This window comes from Saimiri boliviensis, chromosome 9, assembly GCF_048565385.1.
Source record: "Saimiri boliviensis isolate mSaiBol1 chromosome 9, mSaiBol1.pri, whole genome shotgun sequence".
Taxonomy (NCBI): domain Eukaryota; kingdom Metazoa; phylum Chordata; class Mammalia; order Primates; family Cebidae; genus Saimiri; species Saimiri boliviensis.
In genome coordinates, this window is record NC_133457.1 from 98,575,338 (window position 1) to 98,599,168 (window position 23,831).

Below are 23,831 nucleotides of genomic sequence, written 5' to 3' on the forward strand. Positions count from 1 at the left end.
TTACTTGGGATGATGAAAAAATTGAAAATAATGGTGGTGGTTGCACAACATTGTGAATGTACTTAGTGTCATTGAATTACACTCAAAATGGTTAAAATGGTGAATCTATGTTAAGTATATTTTACAATTTAAAAAACTTTTTAAAAATCTGTACTTGTAAAGAAATTTATATGAGAAACTTAAACTGAGCTTCTGCAACAAGTAGGGTTAGCATTATAGGATAATTAATAATAGTAAAATAGGATTAAAATGATTCCTTACAAAAAAATTTTTGACCGAGCCAAAATAGTTATACTACAGACTAGATATACATTCTCTAGAAACCTATCGTTTTGAGTCAGAATTGTATGACATAAAAACCACATAATTCTAGCTATGTGTGGCTATACCAAAACCTAAAGAACATTGAGAAGAGATTATTGAGATATATTCTGCATCAGAATTCTGTGAGTTTGATTAAAGTTGTTCATAAAACAACAAAGTCTATACCGACTCAAGGTCTATATCCTATGTAGTCACATGAATATCCTATAGAACGGGCAGATCTGGGGTTGGGAGGTCACGGGGGAAGGGCTTCCCTAGAAGAATTAATCTTAAAACTGCATGAGTAAGGAGCTCTTGGACTCAGGCCATCTTTCTTTTTATATCTCCTTTTAAGTACATTGTCCTACAACTTACATGAGGAAAGGTGGTAGGGCTTTGGTAAACATGGAAATGGCCCTCTATCCATAGTGCTACGTTAAATATCTAATGCAGTGGACACCAGGGATGCCTTTAAGATTTGAAATGAGCTAGACACAGTGGCTTGCACCTATAGTCACAGCTACTCTGGAGGTTGAGGGGGATTGCCTGCTGCCCGGGAGTTAGAGGCTGCAGTGAGCTATGATTGCACCACTGCCACAGAGCAAGACTCCACCTCTAAAACAATATATAAAAGATTTGAAATGATTATTTTTCTTTCTTGTTTAGTGTGCTGAATGTAATGTATGACATATATATTTCTTTAAATATACTCTTAACAGTTTGTTAAAGAAATTGATAATGAGAAGAGAATGAGACTTCTACAGTTTGTTACTGGAACCTGCCGGTTGCCAGTAGGAGGATTTGCTGATCTCATGGGTATGTATGTAGGATCAGTTTTCCCATACAGAAAATTGTTTATCATGCTGCTTTACATAAATGTGTATACAGCCTATCAGAAACAACAAAGACAAGGATAGCCATTTTCTTAACTATTCTCCGTTAGCATGGATTTGTATAACCTTTTAAATAATTTTTAGTCCTTACCTCTGTAGAAATTTTTAACCCTCAAGCTAGAACTCACAGCTAACTCATTAGGATAGCAGTCTTCTGTATGTAAATCTGTTCATTAAGTCATTGCCAAACATGTGTCTCTTATGAGTCAAAAATCACTATTGGTTGTTTTATTTAATGATGTGAGAAGATCATTGCATACAGTAGTGGATTATACTTTCCCTATTGGGTCTTCCCTGGGAGACTGGGAGCTCTTTGAGATATGGATTCATATCTTCTTGATCTTTTTATTTCTTGCCCCTGGGAAAGTGCCTGTTACTAGTAATCTGCTGCTTAAAATGTATATTGAGATGAGTGACAATGGCAATGTTTACTTTGTTACTAAACAATAAATTATGTAAGTGAATTTAGGTATTTCCTTAATACCAACATTATTCCAAATACCATAGGACAATACACAGAGAAGTTATGATCCCTAAGCCTGCTTCAGGTGAAGCAGAGAGTCAAAATTAGGAGAACTAAGGAGGTAATTTTGAAAACAGAAAAGACTTTAAAAGCCAGTTCAAAAGAATTTGGGTATTATCATGAGGGTATGGGAAGCTGTGGAACTTTTTGAAGAGAGGAAACCTTGCTCAAGCTGCCTTTAGGAAGATTTGATAGAAAAATATAGTGTGGATTAAAAGATAGTGAAAGCCTAGAGATGCAAAGAAATCATTGCAGCAGTGATGTGAACCTGATATCAGGAGATGGAAATAGAAAAGAAGGGGATAGATGCTAGAGAAAGTTACAAAGGTAGAAAGAGGTAAAGAGCTTGATGGAAAATGAAGTATAAGAGAGGAGTGTCAGAGATAATTGTCGTGTTATGGAACATGGAGCAATGGAGAAGTTAGGAAGTATAAAAAAGAGTATATATGGTTGTAGATGTTGGGGGAGGATGCTGAGTAGCTTAGAACCTGCTGAATTTAAAGTAACTGCCAGGCAACCAAGTCTACAGGGAACCAGCTACAGAGGCAACAATGTATGAGTTAGAGTTAAGAGGAAACAGAGTAAGTTGAATCATCAGAGGAGTGACATTGGACACTGTGAGAATGTGTAGTCTTAGGCAGAAATAGAATAGAGAGAGGAGTAGAAGGCTGATGCTTAGAACCATCTGCATGTAGGGATAAGACAGAAGGAAATAGCCTGGGCCAGGCACTGGCTCATTCCTGTAATCCCAGCACTTTAGGAGGGTGAGGTGGGTGGATAGCTTGAGCTCAGGAGTTTGAGACCAGCTGGGGCAACATGGTGAAACCCCATCTCTACTAAAAATACAAAAATTAGCCGGTGTGGTGATGCACACATGTAGCTCCAGCTTCTCGGGAGACTGAGGCAGGAAAACCGCTTGAACCCAGGAGGCAGAGGTTGCAGTGAGCTGAGATCGCGCCACGGCACTCCAGCCTGGGCAACAGAGTGGTGAGACTCCATCTCAAAGAAAAAAAAAAAAAGATGGAATTAGCCCGGAGGCCAACTTAAAGGAGACATCAGAGAGTGAAAAGAAGAAAGAAATCGTATACTGTCTGAGAAGCAATTAGAAGGGATTTCTTTCGTCAGTGCTACCGAAAGGTCTCAGAAGGGTGATTTCTAGGAAAGTTTTTTAGAAGACAGAAACAATGAGATTGTAGTTTGGACAATTTTAGAGGATATCTAGTTTATTTTGTTTGTTTTAGTTTCAAATCTTCTTTACTTTTTAAATTATTCTTCTTAATTGACATAATTGTACATATTTAGGGGTACAGTTTTTATTTTGATACATGTATACAATATGTAATGATCAAATCGGGGTAATTCGCATATCTGTCACCTCTAATTTATCAATTCTTTGTGTTGGGAACATTCAAAACTCACTTTTCTAACTATTTAGAAGCATACAGGCCAGGCGCCGTGGTTCACACCTGTAATCCCAGCACTTTGGGAGGCTGAGGCAGGAGAGTCACATGAGCCCAGGAGTTTAAGACAAGCCTGGGCAATATAGGGAGACCCTGTCTCTACAAAAATAAAAATTTAGCTGAGCATGTTAGCACATGCCTATAGTTCCTGCTATTCAGGAGGCTGAGGTGGGAGGATCACTTGAGCCTGGGAGGTGAAGGTTTCAGTGATCAAGGTCATGCCACTACTCTCCAGTCTCATTGACAGATTGAGACCCTATCTTTTTTTTTTTTTTTTTTTTTTTTTTTTTGAGACGGAGTTTTTGCTCTTGTCACCCAGGCTGGAGTGCAATGGCGCGATCTCGGCTCACCGCAACCTCCGCCTCCTGGGTTCAGGCAATTCTCCTGCCTCAGCCTCCTGAGTAGCTGGGATTACAGGCACGCGCCACCATGCCCAGCTAATTTTTTGTATTTTGAGTAGAGACGGGGTTTCACCATGTTGACCAGGTTGGTCTCGATCTCTCGACCTTGTGATCCACCCGCCTCGGCCTCCCAAAGTGCTGGGATTACAGGCTTGAGCCACCGCGCCCGGCCAAGAGACCCTATCTTAAAAGTATATATATATGCGTGCCAGGCGCAGTGGCTCACACCTGTAATCCTACTTTGGGAGGCTGAGGCCGGCAGATCACCTGAGGGGTCAGGAGTTCAAGACCAGCCTGGCCAATGTGGTGAAACCCCATCTCTACTAAAAATAAAAAAAAAATTAGCTGGGCAAGGTGGCAGGCACCTGTAATCCCAGCTACTCAGGAGGCTGAGGCAGAAAATTGCTTGAACCTGGGAGGTGGAGGTTGCAGTTGAAATCACACTACTGCACTTCAGCCTGGGTGACAAGAGCAAAACTCCATCTCAAAAAAAAAAAAAAAAAAAAAATATATATATATATATATATACACACACACACACACACACACACACACACACTCTTGTTGTTGATTATAGTCATTCTATAGTGCACTTCAGCCTGGGCAACAAGAGCAAAACTCATTTAAAAAAAAAAAAAAAAAAGACCCCCACACACAATAAATTGTTGTTGATTATAGTCATTCTGTAGTGCTGTAGAACACTAGAACTTATTCTTCCTGCCTATCTGTACTTTATCTGTTAACCAACCTTTGGCTCTCCCCTCCTTCCTGCTACCTTTCTATAGATACCACTGTTCCACTTTGTACTTCTATGAGATTGGCTTTTTTAGCTTCCACATATGAGTGAGAGGCATGTAGTATTTATCTTTTTGTGCTTGGCTTATGTCACTTATAATGTCCTTCATGTTAATCTGTGTTGTCATAAATGACAGAATTTTGCTCTTTGAAATGGCTGAATAGTATTCCAGTGTGTTTATACACCTCATTTTCTTTATCCATTTACCTGATCATGGACTCTAAGTTGATTCCCTGTCTTGGCTATTGTGAATGGTGTTGCAGTAGACATGCGAGTGCAGATGTCTATTGGACATACTGATTCCCTCTTCTTTAGTAGTGGGATTGCTGGATCAGATGGTCGTTGGGAGGCTGAGATGAGTGGATTAAGACTTAAGGCCAGGAGTTTGAGACCAGCCTGACCAACATAGTGAAACCCTGTCTCTACTAAAAATACAAAAAAAAAAAAAAATATTAGCTGGGAGTGGTGGTACATACCTGTAATCCCAGCTACTTGGGAGGCTGAAGCACAGGAATTGCTTAAACCTGGGAGGTGGAGGTTCTACTCTAGCCTGGGTGACAGCAATACTCTGTCTCAAAAAGTTAATAATAATAATAATTTACATTCCTGCAAACAGTACATAACAGTTTCTCTTTTTCCACATCCTTGCCAGCATTTGTTAGTTTTTAATCTATGACAGTCATTCTAACTGGGGTGAGATGATACTTCATTGTGGTTTTGATTTGCATCTCCCTGATGATTAGTGGTGTTTAACATTCTTATTTTGAGACAGATCTGTTTAGCTCATATCCCATTTTTTAATGCATTTTATTCTTTTTTTGCTGTTGAGTTCTTTTATATTCTGGATATTCTTTGTTGGATAAACAGTTTGGAGATACTTTCTCCCATTCTGCAAATTGTCTCTACACCCTGTTGATGGTTTCCTTTCCAGTGCCACAGCTTTTTCGTTTGATATAACCCCATTTGTCTATTTTTGTTTTTGTTGCCTGTGCTTGTCAGGTCCTCTTTATAAAACCTTTGCTCAGGGCTGGGCGCGATGGCTCATGCCTGTAATCCCAGCACTTTGGAAAGCTGAGGGGGGGCAGATCACCTGAGGTCGGGAGTTCAAGACCAGCCTGACCAACATGGAGAAAGCCCATCTCTACTAAAAATACAGAAATTAGCCGGGCATGGTGGTGCATGCCTGTAATCCCAGCTACTTGGGAGGCTGAGGCAGAAGGATCGCTTGAACCTGGGAGGCGGAGGTTGCAGTGAGCTGAGCTCACGTCATTTCACTCCAGCCTGGGCAACAAGAGCAAAACTCCGTCTCAAAAAAAAAAAAAAAAAAAATTGCTCAGACCTGTGTCCTGAAGTATTTTCCCTGTTTTCTTCTAGTAGTTTTATACTTTCAAATCTGACATTTAAGTCTTTAATCCATTTTGAGTTGATTTTTGTATATTGTGAAAGGGGTCTAGTTTCATTTTTTTTGCATATAGATTTCTGTTACTCTAACACCATTTGTTGAAGAGACCGTCCCTTCCCCCCAGTGATTGTTCTTAATGCCTTTGTTGAAAATCAGTTGAATGTAAGTATGTAGGTTTGTTTCTGGATTCTCTCTTCTCTTCCACTGGTTTGTGTGTCTGCTTTTATGCGAGTACCATGCTGTATTGGTTCCTATAACTTTGTTGCATATCTTGAAGTCCAGTAGTATGATGCCTCCCCTTTCTTCTTTTTGTTCACGATGGCTTTGGCTATTCAGGGTCTTTTGTAGTTCAGTATAAATTTTAGGATTGCTTTTTCTATTTCTGTGAAGAATGTCATTGGTTGTTTTTGTTTTTTGAGATGGAGTGTCACTCTGTCACCCAGGCTGGAGTGCAGTGGCACTATCTTGGTTCACTGTAACCTCTGCCTCCTGGGTTCAAGTGCCGCTTGTGCCTCAGCCTGCGAGGTAGCTGGGATTACAGGCATACGCCACCACACCCAGCTACTTTGTATTTTTGGTAGAGATGGCTTTTCGCCATGTGACCAGGCTGGTCTTTCACTCCTTACCTCAGGTGATCCAACCACTTTGCCCTCCCAAAGTGATAGGATTACAGACGTGAGCCACTACGCCCAGCTGTCATTGGCATTTATATACGGATTGCATTGGATCTGTAGAAATTTTTAGTAGTATGGTTATTTGTGGAGTGTTAATTTTCAGTACATGAACATAGGATGTACATTTTTTGTGTTTTCTTCAATTTCTGTCAGTGTTTTATAGTTTTTCCTGTATAGATCATTCCCCTCCTTAGTTAAATTTATTTCTAGGTTTTTGTTGTTTGTAGCTATTGTAAGTAAGATTTCTTTTTCTTCTAGTTTGTTGTTTTATAGAAACACTGCTGATTTTTTTCTGTGTTGATTTTGTATCCTGCAACTTTATTTAATGTTTATCAGTTCCAAGAATATATGTGTGTGTGTGTGTGTGTGTGTGTGTGTGTGTGTGTAGTTTTTAAGGTTTCCTGTATATAAGATCATTTATCTGTAAACAGGGAAAGTTCAACTTCTTCCTAATTCTGATGCCTTTATTTTCTTTCTCTTGCTTAATTGCTCTGGCTGGGACTTCCAGCAGTTTGTTGAATAAATGTGGGCATCACTGTCTTGTTCCATATCTATAGAGGAAAAGCTTTTCGTTTTCTCTGTTCAGTTTGATGTTGGCTATGGTTCTGTAATATACGGACTTTATTACATTCAGGTACATTCCTTCTGTGCCTAACTTGTTGAGAGTTTTCTCATGAAGTGATAGTAGATTTTATTAAATATTCTTCCTGCATCTGTTGAGATGATCATATGGTTTTGTCCATCATTCTCTTGATGTACTTTGTTATGTTTGTTGATTTGCATGTGTTGAACCATCCTTGTGTCCTTTGCATCTTTTTAATGTGTTGCTGAATTTGATTTGTTTGTATTGCATTGAGGATTTTTACATCTGTGTTCATCAAGGATATTGGCCTGTAGTTTTCTTTTTTTTCCCCCCGCCTTTTTGTTTTTGTTTTTTGTATCCTTGTCTGGTTTTGGCATCAGCATAATGCTGGCCTTGTAGAATGAGTTTTTAAAAATTCTCTCTTCTGGCCGGGCGCGGTGGCTCAAGCCTGTAATCCCAGCACTTTGGGAGGCCGAGGCGGGTGGATCACGAGGTCAAGAGATCGAGACCATCCTGGTCAACATGGTGAAACCCCGTCTCTACTAAAAATACAAAAAATTAGCTGGGCATGGTGGTGCGTGCCTGTAATCCCAGCTACTCAGGAGGCTGAGGCAGGAGAATTGCTTGAACCCGGGAGGCGGAGGTTGCGGTGAGCCGAGATCGCGCCATTGCACTCCAGCCTGGGTAACAAGAGTGAAACTCCGTCTCAAAAAAAAAAAAAAATTCTCTCTTCTGTTTTCTGGTAGAGCTTGAGAAGAATTGGTATTAGTTTTTCTTTAAATGTTTGGTAGAATTCCATTGGTTCCTAGACTTTTGTTTTCTTTGATGGGAGACTTTTTATTACAAATTTAGTCTTGTTACTTATAATTGGTCTTTTCAGCTTTTCTGTTTTTTCTTGGTTCAATCTTGGTACGTTGTATGTATTTAAGAATTTATCAATTTCCATAGTTTTTTTTTTTTTTTTTTTTAAAGAGACGGGGTTTCACCATCTTGGCCAGGCTGGTCTTGAACTCCTGACCTCGTGATCCACCCATCTCAGCCTCCCAAAGTGCTGGGATTACAGGCATGAGCCACCGCGCCCGGCAATTTCCATAGGTTTTTTTAAGTTGTTGGTGTATAGTTCATAATAATTTCTAAAGGTCCTTTGTATTTCTGTGGTATCAGTTATAATGTCTTCCTTTTTCTTTCTGATTTTATTTATTTGGCTCTTTTCTTGGTTAGTTTAGCTAGTAGTTTGTCAATTTTGTTTATCCTTTCAAAAAAACAACTTTTCATTTCATAGATCTTCATTTTTAGCCTCATTTTTATTTCTGTTTTGATCTTTATTATTTCCTTCTAGTAATTTTGGGATTGCTTTGTTTTTGCTTTTCTGGTTTCTTGAAGCATATCATTAAGTCACTTATTTAAAATCTTTCCACTTTTTTGATGTAGGCATTTATTGCTATAAAGTTACCTTTTAATGTTGGTTTTGCTATATTTTATAAGTTTCAATATATTGTGTTTCCATTTTCATTTGTTTCATGGAATTTTTAAATTTCCCTATAGATCCATTGGTCATTCTGGAGCAAATTTAATTTCCATGTATCATCTATACAATTTTGAAAGTTCCTCTTACTGATTTCATTGTATTTGAACGTATTATTCCATTGTGTTCAGAAAATATATTTGACATGACTTCAGTTCTTTAAAATTTGTTGAGACTTGTTTTGAGTCTTAATACGTGGTCTATCCTGGAGAATATTCCATGTGCTGATGATAAGAATATATATTCTGAAGCTGTTGGATGAAATGTTCTGTAAATGACTGTTAGGTTCATTTTGTCTAATGTACAGTTTAAATCCAATGTTTCTTTATTGATTTTCTGTCTAAATGATCTGTCCAATGCTGAGAGTGGATGTTGAGGTCCCCAGCTACAATTGGAGTCTCTCTTTCCCTTTTAATCTAATAATCTTTTGTTTTTATATCTGTGTGCTTTGGTGTTGGGTGGGTATATATTTATAACTCTCATATCCTCTTGTTGAATTGGTCCCTTTATCATTATAGAACGCCCTTTGTCTTTTTTTATAGTTTTTGATTTAAAGTCTGCTTGCCTGATACATGTATAGCTACCTCTGCTCACTTTGGATTTCCATTTCCGTGAACTATGTTTTCCATCCCTTCCTTTTCAGTCTGTATGTGTCTTTGCAGGTAAAGTGAGTTTCTTATAGGCAGCATATGATAGTTGGGTCATTTTTTAAAAAATCTATTCAGCCAGTCTGTATCTTTTTATTAGGGAATTTAATCTGCTTATATTCAAGGTTATTACTGATAGATCAGGACTTAATCCTGTCATTTTAAAAATTACTTTCTGGTTACATTGTATATCCATTGTTCCTTTCTTTCTCTCATTGTTTATCATTATGGTTTTGTGGTTTTCTATAGTGCTTAGGTTTCTTTTTTCTGTTAGTGTATCTGCTCTACCAGAATTTTATATTAATACTTTTTGTGTGTTTTCATGAGAGTGATTATCTTCCAAATGTGGGACTCCCTTGAGCATTTCTCATAAGGCAATTAATTTCTTCTGTTTCCGCGTGTCTGGGAAATACTTTATTTATCCTGTATGTCTGAAGGATGGTTTTGGTGGGTAATCTTAGCTGCCAATTTTTTTCTTTCAGTACTTGAATATTATCCCATTCTCTCCTGGTCTGTAAGGTTTCTGCAGAGGTGGCCATTTAGTTTAAACTTTCAGCCAGCATAGGAGAAAATTTTAGGGGTGGTGTAGGTTTATATAATTCTTTAATGTGATGGTTCTTAACCTTGGGGATGATCCAACATACCACTTTTATTAATAAATATTCATAATATCCCCTTTAATACACTGATTTGTGGATGAAATAACCTATTGACAATCTCTAAAAAATATTTATACATAGCCTTAACTGTAATATAAGGGATAAAAATTTTTAAGTAATTTATAATGGAATAATACTGTTTTAATACATATCTATCTACTTGGGACAACTATATTAGAAGATATACCTAAGAAGTCAGATACTTGTTCCTACTTATAAGAAAAGGTTTAAGACAAGATCAAAAGCCATTCTCTGTAAGAAGTACTAGAAAAGCTGGGCACAGTGGCTTATGCCTGTAATCCCAGCACTTTGGGAAGCTGAGGTGGGCAGATCACCTGAGGTTGGGAGTTGCCTGACCAACACGGAGAAACCCCATCTCTACTAAAAGTAGGAAATTAGCTTGGCATGGTGGTGCATGCCTATAGTCCCAGCTACTTGGGAGCCTGAGACAGGAGAATTGCTTGAACCTGGGAGGTGGAGGTTGCGGTGAGCCAAGATCGCGCCTTTGCACTACAGCCTGGGCAACAGGAGCAAGACTCCATCTCAAAAAAAAAAAAAAACAGAAGTACTGAAAAATGAAAGAGCTGATGAAAAAGATAAATATTAGACTTAAGTATATGTGATAACAAAAAGAGGGAAGTAACCTAAATAAAATATGAATAATACACCTGCAAAAATAAACCATAGATGGTCAAGGTGGAGAAACATGAGGTAGATCTTTAAAGTGTAGTATCAGAATATATCTCCTGACATGAAATTCCACTGTAGGCCAAGGCTCTAATAGGTTAAAAAAAAAAAAAAAAGAAAAAGAAAAAAAGGGCCTCAGAGACCATGTCATTTGAAAGGTGACTGAAAATAGGAACATAGGTATGAGTCTACACAGAAGTTCTATGGTTTTGGGACAATGTCAGTGTTTTTAATATTTGATTCTAAATCTGTTAAAAGCAATTCAAAATCTTTTACATATTAATTTGTATTACTAAATGAAACTCCTTTCTATCTATGTAGTTAGATATGCTGCTAGATACGGTGGGCACACACCTGTAGTCCCAGTTATTTGGGAGGCTGAGGCAGGAGAATTGCTGGAGCCCAGGATTTCAAGGCTGTAATGCACTATAACTGCTTCTGTGAATAGTCATTGCACTCAAGCATGAGCAACATAGTGACATCCTGTGTCTTAAAAAAAAAAAAGAAAGAAAAAGTTATTAAAAAAGAAATGTGGCCGGGCACAGTAGCTCACACCTGTAATCCCAGCACTGTGGGAGGCCGAGATGGGTGGGTCACTTGAGGTTGGGAGTTCAAGGTCAGCCTGGCCCACATGGTGAAACCCCATCTCTACTAAAAATACAAATATTAGCAAGGTGTGGTAGTGGGCACCTGTAATCCAAGCTATTCAGGAGGCTGAAGCAGGAGAATCGCCTGAACCTGGGAGGCAGAGGTTTTGGTGAGCCAAGATTGTCCCACTGCACTCCAGCCTGGACGAGAGGGAGAGTCCGCCTCAAAAAAAAAAAAAAAAAAAGTTCTAAGGCTGGGCGAGGTGGCTCAAGCCTGTAATCCCAGCACTTTGGGAGGCTGAGGCGGGTGGATCACGAGGTCAAAAGATCGAGACCATCCTGGTCAACATGGTGAAACCCCATCTCGACTAAAAGTACAAAAAATTAGCTGGGGCACGTGCCTGTAATCCCAGCTACTCAGGAGGTTGAGGCAGGAGAATTGCCTGAACCCAGGAGGCGGAGGTTGCGGAGAGCCGAGATCGCGCCATTGCACTCCAGCCTGGGTAACAAGAGCGAAACTCCGTCTCAAAAAAAAAAAAAAAAGGTTCTATAAAATATTGAGTAGAGGCTGGGTATGTTGCCTCATGCTTGTAATTCCAGCACTTTGAGAGGCTGAGGTGGGTGGATCACTTGAGGCCAGGGGTTCAAGACCAGCCTGGCCAACATGGCAAAACCCCATCTCTACTAAAAATATAAAAATTATCTGGGTGTAGTAATGCACACCTGTAATCTCAGCTACTCTGAGGCATGAGAATTGCTTGAACCCAGGAGGTGGAGGTTGCATTAAGCCAAGATTGTGCCACTGCTGCCCAGCTTGAGTGACAGAGACTCTATCTCAAAATAGAGAGAGTAGAAAGAACATGCAGAGTGAGTTCATTTTAATTTATGTGTTTAATACCACAGAATAATTTTAACTGTCTTTTTTCATAATGTTTCCTCTGTTACTGGACTTTTTACATAACTACTTGTGAAAACAATTCAGCGTGATTAAATACAAAAGCACTAACAATTTATATTTGGTATACTTAGTATACTGGGTTTAGTCAGGTGGGACATGAGAAAATTCTTTGTGTCTGGCAGTGTTACACATTACATAACAGTCAGTATTCCTGGCCCCTTCTAATTAAAATATCTAGTAGCACTACCAATCATTGAGTCCACCAATAAATGCTTCCTAGGGAGCAGTAATGATCTTTTTTTAAAAAAAAAAAAAACAGTGTTTTTATGATGTGATTCACAGCTATCTCCAGCAGCAGGTAAATAAGAGGCAAGAATTTTGTGTGTATACTTGTGTCTCTTTTTTTGTTTATACATTCATCTGTAAGTTTTAGTATTAATATTGAATTCACTAGGATGTTTGCATTTCACAGTTCTGTATTTAAATCAAGATTTTTTGTTTTTCGTTTTTTTTTTTTTGAGACAGAGCTATTGCTCTTGTTGCCCAGGCTGGAGTGCAATGGTGCAATCTCTGCTCACTGCAAACTCCGCCTCCTGGGTTCAAGTGATTCTCCTGCCTCAGCCTCCTGAGTAGCTAGGATTACAGGCATGTGCCACCATGCCTGGCTAATTTTGTATTTTTAGTAGAGACAGGGTTTCTCCATGTTGGTTAGGCTGGTCTCGAACTCCCAGCCTCAGGTGATCCACCCGCCTCAGCCTCCCAAAGTGTTGGGATTACAGGTGTGAGCCACCGAGCCCAGCCTTAAATCAAGTTTTATTGTAGTTTCCTTATTGTGTTTCAATAAGGAAGTTTTTTTGTGTGTTCTTGTGTAAGCTTTTATTAGTCATAATAATGTGTTATTCTGGCTAAAGGAATGCTAGATAAAACTGCATTTTCTCCTCTGGGGCTTATATTAACAAACGAGTCATCAAACTTTTACACTTACCAGAATCACCTGGGAGCTTGTTAAAGCACATATTGCTGAGCCCCACCCGTTTAATTTCTTTTTGTTGGTTGGTTGGTTTGGGGTTTTGGGGGTGTGTTTTTGTTTTTGTTTTTTTTTTAGATAGGGTCTCGCTCTGTCACCCAGGCTGGAGTGCAGTGGCATGATCTTGACTCACTGCAACCTTGCTGCCCAGATTCAAGCAGTTCTCCTGCCTCAGTCTCCCCAGTAGCTAGGATTACAGGCATGTGCCTACCACACCTGGCTAATTTTTGTATTTTTAGTAGAGATCAAGATTCACCATGTTGGCCTGGCTGATCTTAAACTCCTGACCTCAAGTGATCTGCCCATCTTAGCCTCTCAAAGTGTTGGGATTATAGGTGTGAGCCACCACACCCAATCCAGAGTTTCTGAATTAGTAGGCTGAAGTGTGAGGCCTGTGGATTTATGGTTCTAACAAATTTCCTCATGATGCTGATGCTGTTGGATTGCGGAACACAATTTGAGATCTACTATGCTAATAAACTGGTTATAATTCCATTATGTTTTAGGGAGCAATGGACCACAGAAATTCTGCATTGAAAAAGTTGGGAAAGAAAACTGGCTACCCCGAAGTCATACCTGGTAAGTATAATCAGAAAGAATAGAGAAAATAGCCTTTGTGCAGTTATCTGTAGCTATTTAAATCCAGCTAGAAATTAAAAGTGTTACTTAGTAGATTTAGAGAGCAGCACAGCTATCATAGCAATGCTGTTTTAGAGCATTTTGTTTACCCCAAAATGATTTCTTACAACTATTTGCAAACAATTCCTTTTTTCACATCTAAATTTTTTTTTTAATGTGGGATTTAGAATTCTTTTAACTTTTCCCTAAAGGCAGAAAAAGAAGTCACAGTTAGGAGATCTACTTTATAACATCATGACCACAAATACTCTCATTTGAAAACTAATTTAATTACATTTCTAGAAATGTGGAAAACTAAATCTAATCCTTACCTTAGAGCAAATGTATTAATATTTTGGAATTCAACCTAATGTCAACAATATTTGAATCTTATTTTGTGGGATATATTTTAGTGATCATATATGGTCCTTGCTGGATATCTGACCTCTTTACTGTTTTATTGTCTATTCCTTTTTGTTTTTATACATACGTTTTATATATTCATGTAATGTTTTAGTAAGAATTTTATTGATATATAAAAACTCACCCTCAAATTATAGAGTTCAGAGGTTTTTAGTGTATTTAAGAGGTTATGTGAGCATCACTACTATCTAATTCCAGAACATTTTTTTACGTTCCCCAAAATCCATGTACCCATTAACAGTCACTCCCCATTTACCCCCTGTGCAGTCCTTGGTAACCACTAATCTACTTTCTGTGTCTATGAATTTTTCTTTTCTGTACATTTCATTTAAAATGAATCACACAATAAATATATGACCTTTTTTTGAGACAGTCTTGCTATGTTGCCCAGGCTGGAGTACAGTGGCACGGTCTCAGCTCACTGCAACCTCTGCTTCCTGGGTTCAAGCGAGTCTCCTGCCTCAGCCTCCTGAGTAGCTGGAACTACAGGCATGCACCACCATGCATGACTAATTTTTGTGATTTTAGTAGAGACAGGGTTTCACCATGTTGGCCAAGCTGGTCTTGAACTCCTGACCTGGTGATCCACCCACCGTTATATATTTGTGTTTCTTTTACTTAGCATGTTTTCAGTGTTCATCCATAGTCTAACATATATCAATATTTCATTCCTTTTTTATTTTATTGATTTATTTTATTTTATTTTTTTGAGACAGAGTTTCACTCTTGTTACCCAGGCTGGAGTGCAATGGCACGATCTCGGCTCACCGCAACCTCCGCCTCCTGGGTTCAGGCAATTCTCCTGCCTCAGCCTCCTGAGTAGCTGGGATTACAGGCACATGCCACCATGCCCAGCTAATTTTTTGTATTTTTAGTAGAGACGGGGTTTCACCATGTTGACCAGGATGGTCTCGATCTCTTGACCTTGTGATCCACCCGCCTCGGCCTCCCAAAGTGCTGGGATTACAAGTTTGAGCTGCCGTGCCTGGCTATTTCATTCCTTTTTAAAATTGTGTTTAATATACATAACATAGAATTTACCATTTGTAAGTGTTTATCATTCAGTGCCATTAAGTACCTTCACATCATTATGCAGCCATGACCACTATTCATGTCCAAAAATTGCTTTTTTTTTTTTTTTTTTGAGACATACCTCACTGTCACCCAGGCTGCAGTACAGTAGCTTGGTCTTCACTCATGCAGCCTCCACCTCCCAGGCTCAAGCAATCCTCCCACCTTAGCCTCCCAAGTAGCTGGGACTACAGGTGTGTGCTACCACACCTGGCTAATTTTTAACTTTTTCTAGAGACAGAGTCTCACTTTGTTGTTCAGGCTGGTCTCGGCCTCCTGAGCTCAAGTAGTACTCCTGCCTTGGTCTCCCAAAGGCAGGAGATTATAGGCCACTGTCCTGACCCAAAACTTTTTTCATCTTGCAAAATTGAAATAGTACCCACTAAAGCAGGGGTACCCAAGTCCTGGTCCCCAGCCTGTTAGGAACTGGGTTGCACAGCAGGAGGTGAGCAGAGGATGAGTGAGCATTACCTGCTGATCTCTGCCACTTGCCAGTTAGTAGAGGCATTAGATTCTCATAGGAGCAAGAACCCTGTTGTGAACTAACAGTTGTCAGGAATATAGACTGTGCATTCTTTATGAGAATCTAATGATCTTAGGTGGAACAGTTTCATTCCGAAACCACCCGCCTCCCCACTCCTGCCCTTGGAAAAATTGTCTTCCACAAAACCATTCCCTGTTGCCAAAAAGGTTGGAGACTGCTGCTTTAAACAATGACTCCCCGTGACTCCCTCTCCTCAGGTCCTGCCAATCATCTTTCTACTGTTTCTGATTTTTTACTATCCGTAGTACTTCTTAAGTGTAGAATCATACTTCATTTGTCCTTTTGTGACCTTATTTCACTTAGAATAGTATCTTTAATTTTCATCCATGTTATAGCATGTGTCAGCATTTCCTCCTTTTTAATGGTGAATAATATTTCATAGTCTGGATATACTACATTTTGTTTGTACATTCATCTGTCCATGGACACTTGGGTTATTTCCACCTTTTGGCTGTTTTGAATAATGCTGCTATAAACATAGGTATACTGTGGTAGAATATAGGTATATCTATGCATGTCCCTGCTTTCAATTGTTTTGGGCATATACTTAGAGGTGGAATTGCTTGATTGCGTAGTAATTCTATTTTTAACTTTTTAGGGGGGAGAATCTCACCATACTGCTTTTCATAGGGGCTACACTGCTTTATATTCCTACTAGTAGTGCAGAGGAGCTCCAATTTCTCCACATCCTCACATCTTTCTCAACTCTTGTTTTCTTCTTTTTGTTGTTGTTTTAAATAATAGCCATCCCAGTAGGTGTGAAGTGGCATCTTATTTGCATTTACCTAATGACTAAGGATGTTGAACATTTTTTTCATGTGCTTATTGGTCATTTGTGTATCTTCTTTGGAGAAATGTATCCTTTGCCCATTTTTAAATATTGTTGAATTGTAAGTTTTTTATATATTTTAGATAGCAGTTCTTTATCAGATATATGATTTATAAATTTTTTTTTCCATTTTTGAGTTATTTCACTTTCCTGATGGTATTCTTTGAAGCACAGTAGTTTATTTTTCTGCTTCTATAGGAGAGGTGTTTTACTACACTACTCATTTGATTCTTTGCATATTTCTTTTTCTCAAACTAACAATTCTTACTTTTAGTTTTAATCGCCTGGACCTGCCACCATACAAGAGCTATGAGCAACTGAAGGAAAAGCTGTTGTTTGCCATAGAAGAAACAGAAGGATTTGGACAAGAGTAACTTCTGAGAACTTGTACCGTGAATGGGCACGAACTTGTTTGCAATGTTTGTCCTTCGCTGCCTGTTGCACATCTTGTAAAATTGGACTATGGCTCTTTAGAGAGTTATCTGAGTGTAAGTAAATTAATGTTATCATTAAAATTTATCTCCCAGTGATTTCTACTCACCATTTCCAGAAATCAGGTCTGCAAATGACTAGTCAAAACCTTGCTTAATATGAAATTTTAACACAGCAATGAAATCTTCCTTGTCTTATTCCACTAGTTTGTTCCCTTAACAATTTTGTATATATGTCAAAAGTCTCACTTGGGAGTAGGTTTTTTTCTTTTAGAAATTCTGGAGATAAGCAGGGAAGTCCTTTGGTAACTGCAATATACGAGATCTTCCTATTAAGCCTCTTGGTAAGAGGCATTTGTTAAAAGTGCATACTTACCCCAGCTTCTGGGGATGTGAGCAAAATTCTGGCTTGTGTTCTCCTTCTCATTTTAGTCTGACTTGACTATTGTCTTTCCTTTCTGGAGCATGAATCCATACATCTTTCCTGGAAGTGATGCAAAACTATTGCATCTCTCTACAAAGTAGTTTCGTCAATTTGAATTCAGGAAAAAGTTGGTCACAGCCTGCAAATAACTTCATTTGGAAGTTTGATTGTTTTAGTTGCCTGGCAAAGACTATACTTTACAAACAGTATTAACACTGTGATTCCTTCATTGTTGTTTTAAGAAGTTAACCTAGGGCCAGGCGTGGAATCCTAGCACCTTGGGAGGCTGAGGCAGAAGGATCCCTTGAGGACAGGCGTTCAGGACCGGCCTGGGCAACATAGGGAGACCCTGTCTCTTTTGGGGGGAAAAATAAATAAATGGGAAAAAAGTTAACCTAGAATTAGAATTTAATTGAATTCATCTAAGGACATCACTGGTGATTTTTATATGTTCCTCTACATAATTGATGCTTTATAATTTTATCATAATCCAACAACTTCAGTTTATATTTAATTATTGTTAAGGAGTTTAAGACTAGAAAGACAAGAGTGCTTTCTAGTCCAAATAGAGGTCAGTGAAATTGCTTTGACATCAAATTTTCATTTGAGAGGGAGAGCTGTGGTACAGGCTAAAAAGAAAGGAGGATAATATCCAGTAACTACAGGAATATATTCTCTGTGAATTGAAAGTCTTCAAAGTTATCATTTCTCTGACATACGTTAGAGTAGTCATTCCCATTCTTTACATTGTCCTGAACTGGTTTGATATCCCTCATCTGCAATATTCTTATTACCCTTAAAATTTTTATCAGGGTTTTCTTTTTTTCTCATGACTATTTTTAGATTGCCCATTATTAACTGATTAATGCACTTTGAAGTTCTCTGGAGTTAATTCTTTTAAATTGGCCTAGCTTACACTGTCAAGGTGGCTGTTATAAATTGGACTTTATGAGCAGTGGAATGAAGCCTAAGCCAGCTGAGTCCCTATCATAGCTGTATGGTGAGGACAGTCTCATAGCTCATGTATCAGGGACTTTGCCACATTTCAGAGGCGTAGCATGAACAAGTAATATTAAGCCAAGAACAAGCAGCAGAACCCTGTTCCATATGGAAAAAAATTTTTTTTTTTTTTGGCCCTAATGCTCTTCCTTTTTACATCCTGGAACAACATAAAAACATTTTTTTTTAACTTGTCTATCTGTACTCCAAGACACTGCCATCATAAAGCAGAGACTTACATGAGTGAAAATGTTGCCTCATCAAAGAAACTCAGTGTAAATTGGGAGACTAGGCTCTCCCCAGCCCTGTGGTTTTTTTATTTCATGTATCCCAGGAAATACTGTGTGGTTTCCAGTAGCCCTAGTTGTTAAAAGTAGGGACTCTGCCTTTTTGTTGGTAGCGGGGGGGGGGGAAACGCTATTGCTTTGTCTTACAGAGCGAATGTCTGCCAACTACCCGTTCATTATATAAGTCTGAACTTGGTAATATATGACTAATGAAGATTAAGCCCTCTATAAAGACTTCCTGTTGAGGTGAATTCTCATACTGAAATGTAGTTATCTACAATATTTACTAGAGGTTTATGAGATTAAATTAAGAGATAATGTGAGAAAATAGATTTTTTTTTTGTTCTATATAATGCTTCATGATTCATTTAGGGACCTAGAAATATTGTGTGAAAATATATAAATATCACCCAAAAGGCTTTCTGCCCTATATTTTTAAAATACAGAATAGTTATATTTGAAGTAGCCCTGGCCCTAGTTCTATAGGGCTTGGCTATTTAATATTTTTATGGAAGAAGTGTTTAGTTCTGGAAAAGGTAAATGCTTGTATATATTTTTGCAGCCTGGGATCTCCCTACTCCATTTTTCCCTTTAATTTAAGTGGCCACATGTATATGTCTTCCCTGCTGTGTTAGGAAAATGGGGGCTGGATATCCCAAGAATCAGAGGTTATATAAAAATACTGCAAATAGACAGCAGACATAAATATCTACCAAATGCTATCTTAAATTTTGGTCCAAATTGAACATATGGAAATAGATTTATTGTAAGTATTTACGTAGACCTTTTTCTTAAATCTGAACTAAATTGCTTTTAGAATTCTTTTTCTTTGTAAGCATTGTAAATGCTAATAAATCCTGTTAATTATTATTATTTTTTTTTTTTACTGCATGTTACATTGAAATAAAAACAAAGTAAAATGAGCAATTGCCTTATTCTTCTGCTTTTTTGCAGGGGGTGGGGTTTGGGGAAGACAGCATTCCACAGCCTGGTCAGGAGGGAAGGACCTCACTTGTTTGATCAAATGGAGTGGTTTAAAACTGATCAAGCAGCTCATAGTAATGAATTCCTGCTTTGTCTTTTATTATGTCAGAGTACAGAAGAACCTCATTTCATAAAACTTACAATAACTCTATTTAAAATTCAGGTATTGTCCTTAGGAGGCTGAGGTGGGAGGATCGCTTGAGTCCAGAAGTTCAAATCCAACCTGGGCAACATAGCGAGACCCTGTCTCTTAAAGAAATAAAAAGACATATTCAGGTACTGATTTTTCATCAAGAGATTGACATACCAATGATTAGAAATTTTAGTGAAATGTGTTCAACTATACACAAAGTTCTTATCCTAAATGGACTATTTCAATCAAGCCCGCTCTACTACTTTTTACTTATCTGGTTAATAATCTGAAATGTTATCAGGGTTGACTCATGGAATTAAGCTTTTCCTCTTGTTTTGGATGTTAACTTCATCTTTCTCAACTCCTTTAGAGTTAAGCACTTCTATTTAGTATTGTTGGTATCTCCAGCCCCTCCTCCTTTTTTTTGTTTTCAATTATTTACAAAATTGTTTGTATATTTGTATATTACTGTATTAAGTGTACCTTTGTTTTCTTGATCTGTTACTTCTAATACTCAGGTAATGCTACCAATATTACAGGAAGTCAAATGCTTTCATAAAGTTCCTTCAGTGGTTGCCTCACGTTTTCCTAAAAGATGTAAGACTTTATAATTAAACTTTTTTGGTCCTTGATTTGCATGCTTTTCTGTTAGTCTTGGGTAAGATGGGGGTCTCTTTCCTCTTTCCCCAGCCCTGCCTTCAGAGAAGACTTATGACTAGGTCACATAGACTTCTGCCTCTCTGCTTTTTTACGTGGCAAGTTACAGTCTGTCTGTATTGTGGTATTGTTCCCAGACCAAACCAAGGGTCAGGCTCCTTATTCTTGCAGCCCAGTAATGAGGTGCAGATGAACTGGGAAAGGAGGGAGTTTATTTCTGTAATGGGTACAGGGAGAAGGCCTGGAAATTATCCCCAGACCAACTCAAAACTACAAAGTTTTCCAGAGCTTATTTACCTTCTAAGCTATATGTCTGTGTGTAAGTGTGCATTCATCTAAAGACATAAGTGATTAGCTTTTTAAAATCTACAACTAAGATCTGAGTCCCACAGACCTTCTTCTGGAGCCTCAGTAAATTTACTTAATCTAAATGGATCCAGGTGCTGGGGTGAGTGATTACCCTTCAGACCCCCCAGTAAACTTGTTTGTGGAGCCTTCAGACCCTCAATAAGTTCCTTCAGACCCCCAATAAAACTTGTTTAATCCTAAATGGATCCTGTTAAGAACTCCTTTGTTACCTTGTCATGCTTCAAGGCCCAGGAAAGGCCTGGGCAAAACCCTCGGTGGGCTTTTGTTTAAGGGCCCTGACTTTTTTTAGCTTTTAATATTTAACTTAACCACTCAGTCAGTGCTGAAACAGTTGTTATGGAGGCCTGTGTTATTAAGACCTGGCCTACCACAATATGAGTAAAAATACTAGAAATTGCTGCACAGATGAGACTGGATTTGGTGCCCATGTTGAAGATGAAGATATCTCCAGGGGCCATCGACCAACATGAAGGCCTCCATGTGAACTGGTTTTCTAAGACAACTAAAAGACGGGACCACAGGCAGGAGTGCTAAGTAGAGAACCACTAACTAGCTAGCTATCAAGACTGTTACCAAGACTCTTATCAACCAGCTGGCCTGCTTACCATCTTCAGTAGACCCTTTTCTTATTAGGAAACTCAGGTGATTATGCTCTCATTTAAAACAAAACCAGTGGAGAGAGACTAAGGCAAGAGGAATTTAATACAGCTGATCTAACATGGGACTAGGAGAAAGAAACTGCAGGCCTCTCCCAGGTCCTGAGTAGCTGTTTAGTCTGTCCAATGGAAGGTGCTAGAATGCTGTAGTTTCAATGTGCTTAGAATAAGGGAAAAGATATGTCCCCCTCAGCATGTGGAAACCTATGGGGAATAAGTAATTGTTCTTATTAACCATTGGCTCTCATCCAAAACCCTATAAAGCATCAAACGGACTCAGCTGTGGCTGACTGGCTGTTCTCTGGACTTCTCAAGTGTCTCACATTGTATAACTCTAGGAGTTGCTGTCTCTCCCAGCCTATTTCAGTTGTCCAATCTTCCATGTTTGTAGGACTCCTTTGTGATCAGGATATCTGGAGTGAGGAGCCAGGAGAACCTTTCTGGTTGGCAAGGAAAAGAGGGCCTTAAACAAACCCCAGAAGGACACTGTTGATCCCTTATAAACAGGGTCCTGTAAGTGAAGAGTGGCTATGGACAAAAGGATTTCCTGAAAGCACCCCACAGGGAAGAACCTTGAGAATTTGTAGTCATACTTGCAAGATCACTAAAAACAGCCCTCCTGTTATTTTTCTAATTCAGACCTATTTATCTTCCATATCATAGCAACCAATACCACACCAACATTCACTTAATACCAAAACAACTGTCAACATTTATCACTATGTGCAGGACACGGGTAGATATGCTATGTGCAGTGTCACTTAGTCTTCCTGTTACTGGAAACGATTTCTGTTTTACAAGACAATAGAGGCTCCAAATGATTGAATCATGTTCACAACTATTAAGTAGAAAGAGTACAGATTGGAATCTAGGACGGTTTGACTCCAAAGCATGTATACTTAACCATTTTGCTGTACTGCTACTTACATACCACAACACTGGGAGTGACCAATTTTGCCATTCTATTTAATTAGCCTCCAAATCCTATCAAATCTATTCCCCCAATTTTTTTTTTTTTTTAAACAGTCTCGCTCTGTCGCCCAAGCTGGAGTGCAGTGGCACGATCTTGGTTCACTGCAACTTCCCCCTCCCGATTTCAAGCAATTCTGCTTCACCCTCCCGAGTAGCTGGGATTACAGGCGCCTACCTCCATGCCCGGCTAATTTTATATTTTAGTACAAAAAGTCAATCCTCTTAACATGCTGACACATTTCGAAGGAGAACCAAATCCTTACTGAAGAGCAGCTACCGTGGAATGAAACTTTGGAGTTAGATTATCGTTGAATCCAACATGCTACAGTGCCTGGGAGAAAAAGCACTTACAAAGTATTCGGTGAAGCTTACTGGTGATAAGGCATGTGAGTGTTCAGCACAGCAATGTGCCACAGGGTTCACTCAACGGCAGCATGTTTTAACCGAAGTTATTTCCTACTTAGAGGACCCAGAAACGTTTGCGGCCTGCGAGAATAGAATGCTAAAGAACGAAAACCCGGACAACACTGGGCTCTGGGAAGAAGGGTCTCCCTTTTAGAGGGGAGAACGGGATAGAACACAAAGATGTTAAGTGGTTTCTCCTAGGTAACGCGGGCGAGGCTGAGCTCGGATTCTGCAGACTCCCAGGCCAGCCCTAACCAATTAATCTCCGAGTTTGCACAGCCTCTTCCCCCGGAGACTCCAGCCCCATCCCTGGCCTGCCCGATCCCGAAGCGCATTTGGGCCCTGGGCCTCTCTCTCAGTCTGGTCTCAAAGGGGTCTCAGCAACCGCTCCACTCGGCTTCATACTCTGCCACCACGCTCCACCCCGGGACTTCAGAGCCAGCTTAGAACTCCATTGAGAGCTGAAAGCATCTTCCAATACCGAGAACCAGCATGTTCTTTTTTTGTGAGTCAGGGTCTCTTGCTCTGTTGCCCAGCCAAGATTGCAGTGGAGCAATCTTGGCTCACTGAGCCTCGAACGATCCTCCCACCTCAGCCTCCAGAGTAGCTGGGACCACTGGCGCGCGCTACCATGCCCGGCTACTTTTGTTGTTGTTTTTTTTTTTTTTTTTTTTTTTAGTAGAGACGGGGTGTCGCCATGTTGCCGAGGCTGTTCTCGAACTCTTGGGCTCAAGCGATCCTTCTGACTCGGGCTGCAAAAGTGCTGGTTTTACAGGCGTGAACCACCGCTTCTGGCCAGAACCAGCATCTTTTCTACACGGCTGGAGTTGGGAATTTTCCACCGCTTAGCACTCGTCTCCTTCGCTTTTCGCTTTCCCACAGTCGAGCAAATTTACAGAGTCCTGGTGCAGCTGAAGTCTGCTCGCCCGCCCCCACCTCACCCTGGCTCCTGATAGGCAGTTAG

The 23,831-nt window shown here is 39.4% G+C and overlaps 1 protein-coding gene across 3 annotated transcripts in view; it reads left to right on the top strand.

Annotated features, from left to right (window-relative positions):
* The window catches only part of ITCH (itchy E3 ubiquitin protein ligase), a 130,567-nt gene extending 110,127 nt beyond the window's left edge, over positions 1 to 20,440 (top strand). For all 3 annotated transcript variants that reach the window (XM_003932044.4, XM_010342686.3, XM_074406416.1), the window contains 3 exons: positions 1,023 to 1,119; positions 13,572 to 13,644; positions 16,825 to 20,440. In XM_003932044.4, coding sequence (XP_003932093.1) covers positions 1,023 to 1,119; positions 13,572 to 13,644; positions 16,825 to 16,924 — 270 coding nt within the window. In that variant the 3' untranslated portion in view covers positions 16,925 to 20,440. The remainder of the gene's footprint in view (positions 1 to 1,022; positions 1,120 to 13,571; positions 13,645 to 16,824) is intronic.
* Positions 20,441 to 23,831: the final 3,391 nt, after the last annotated feature.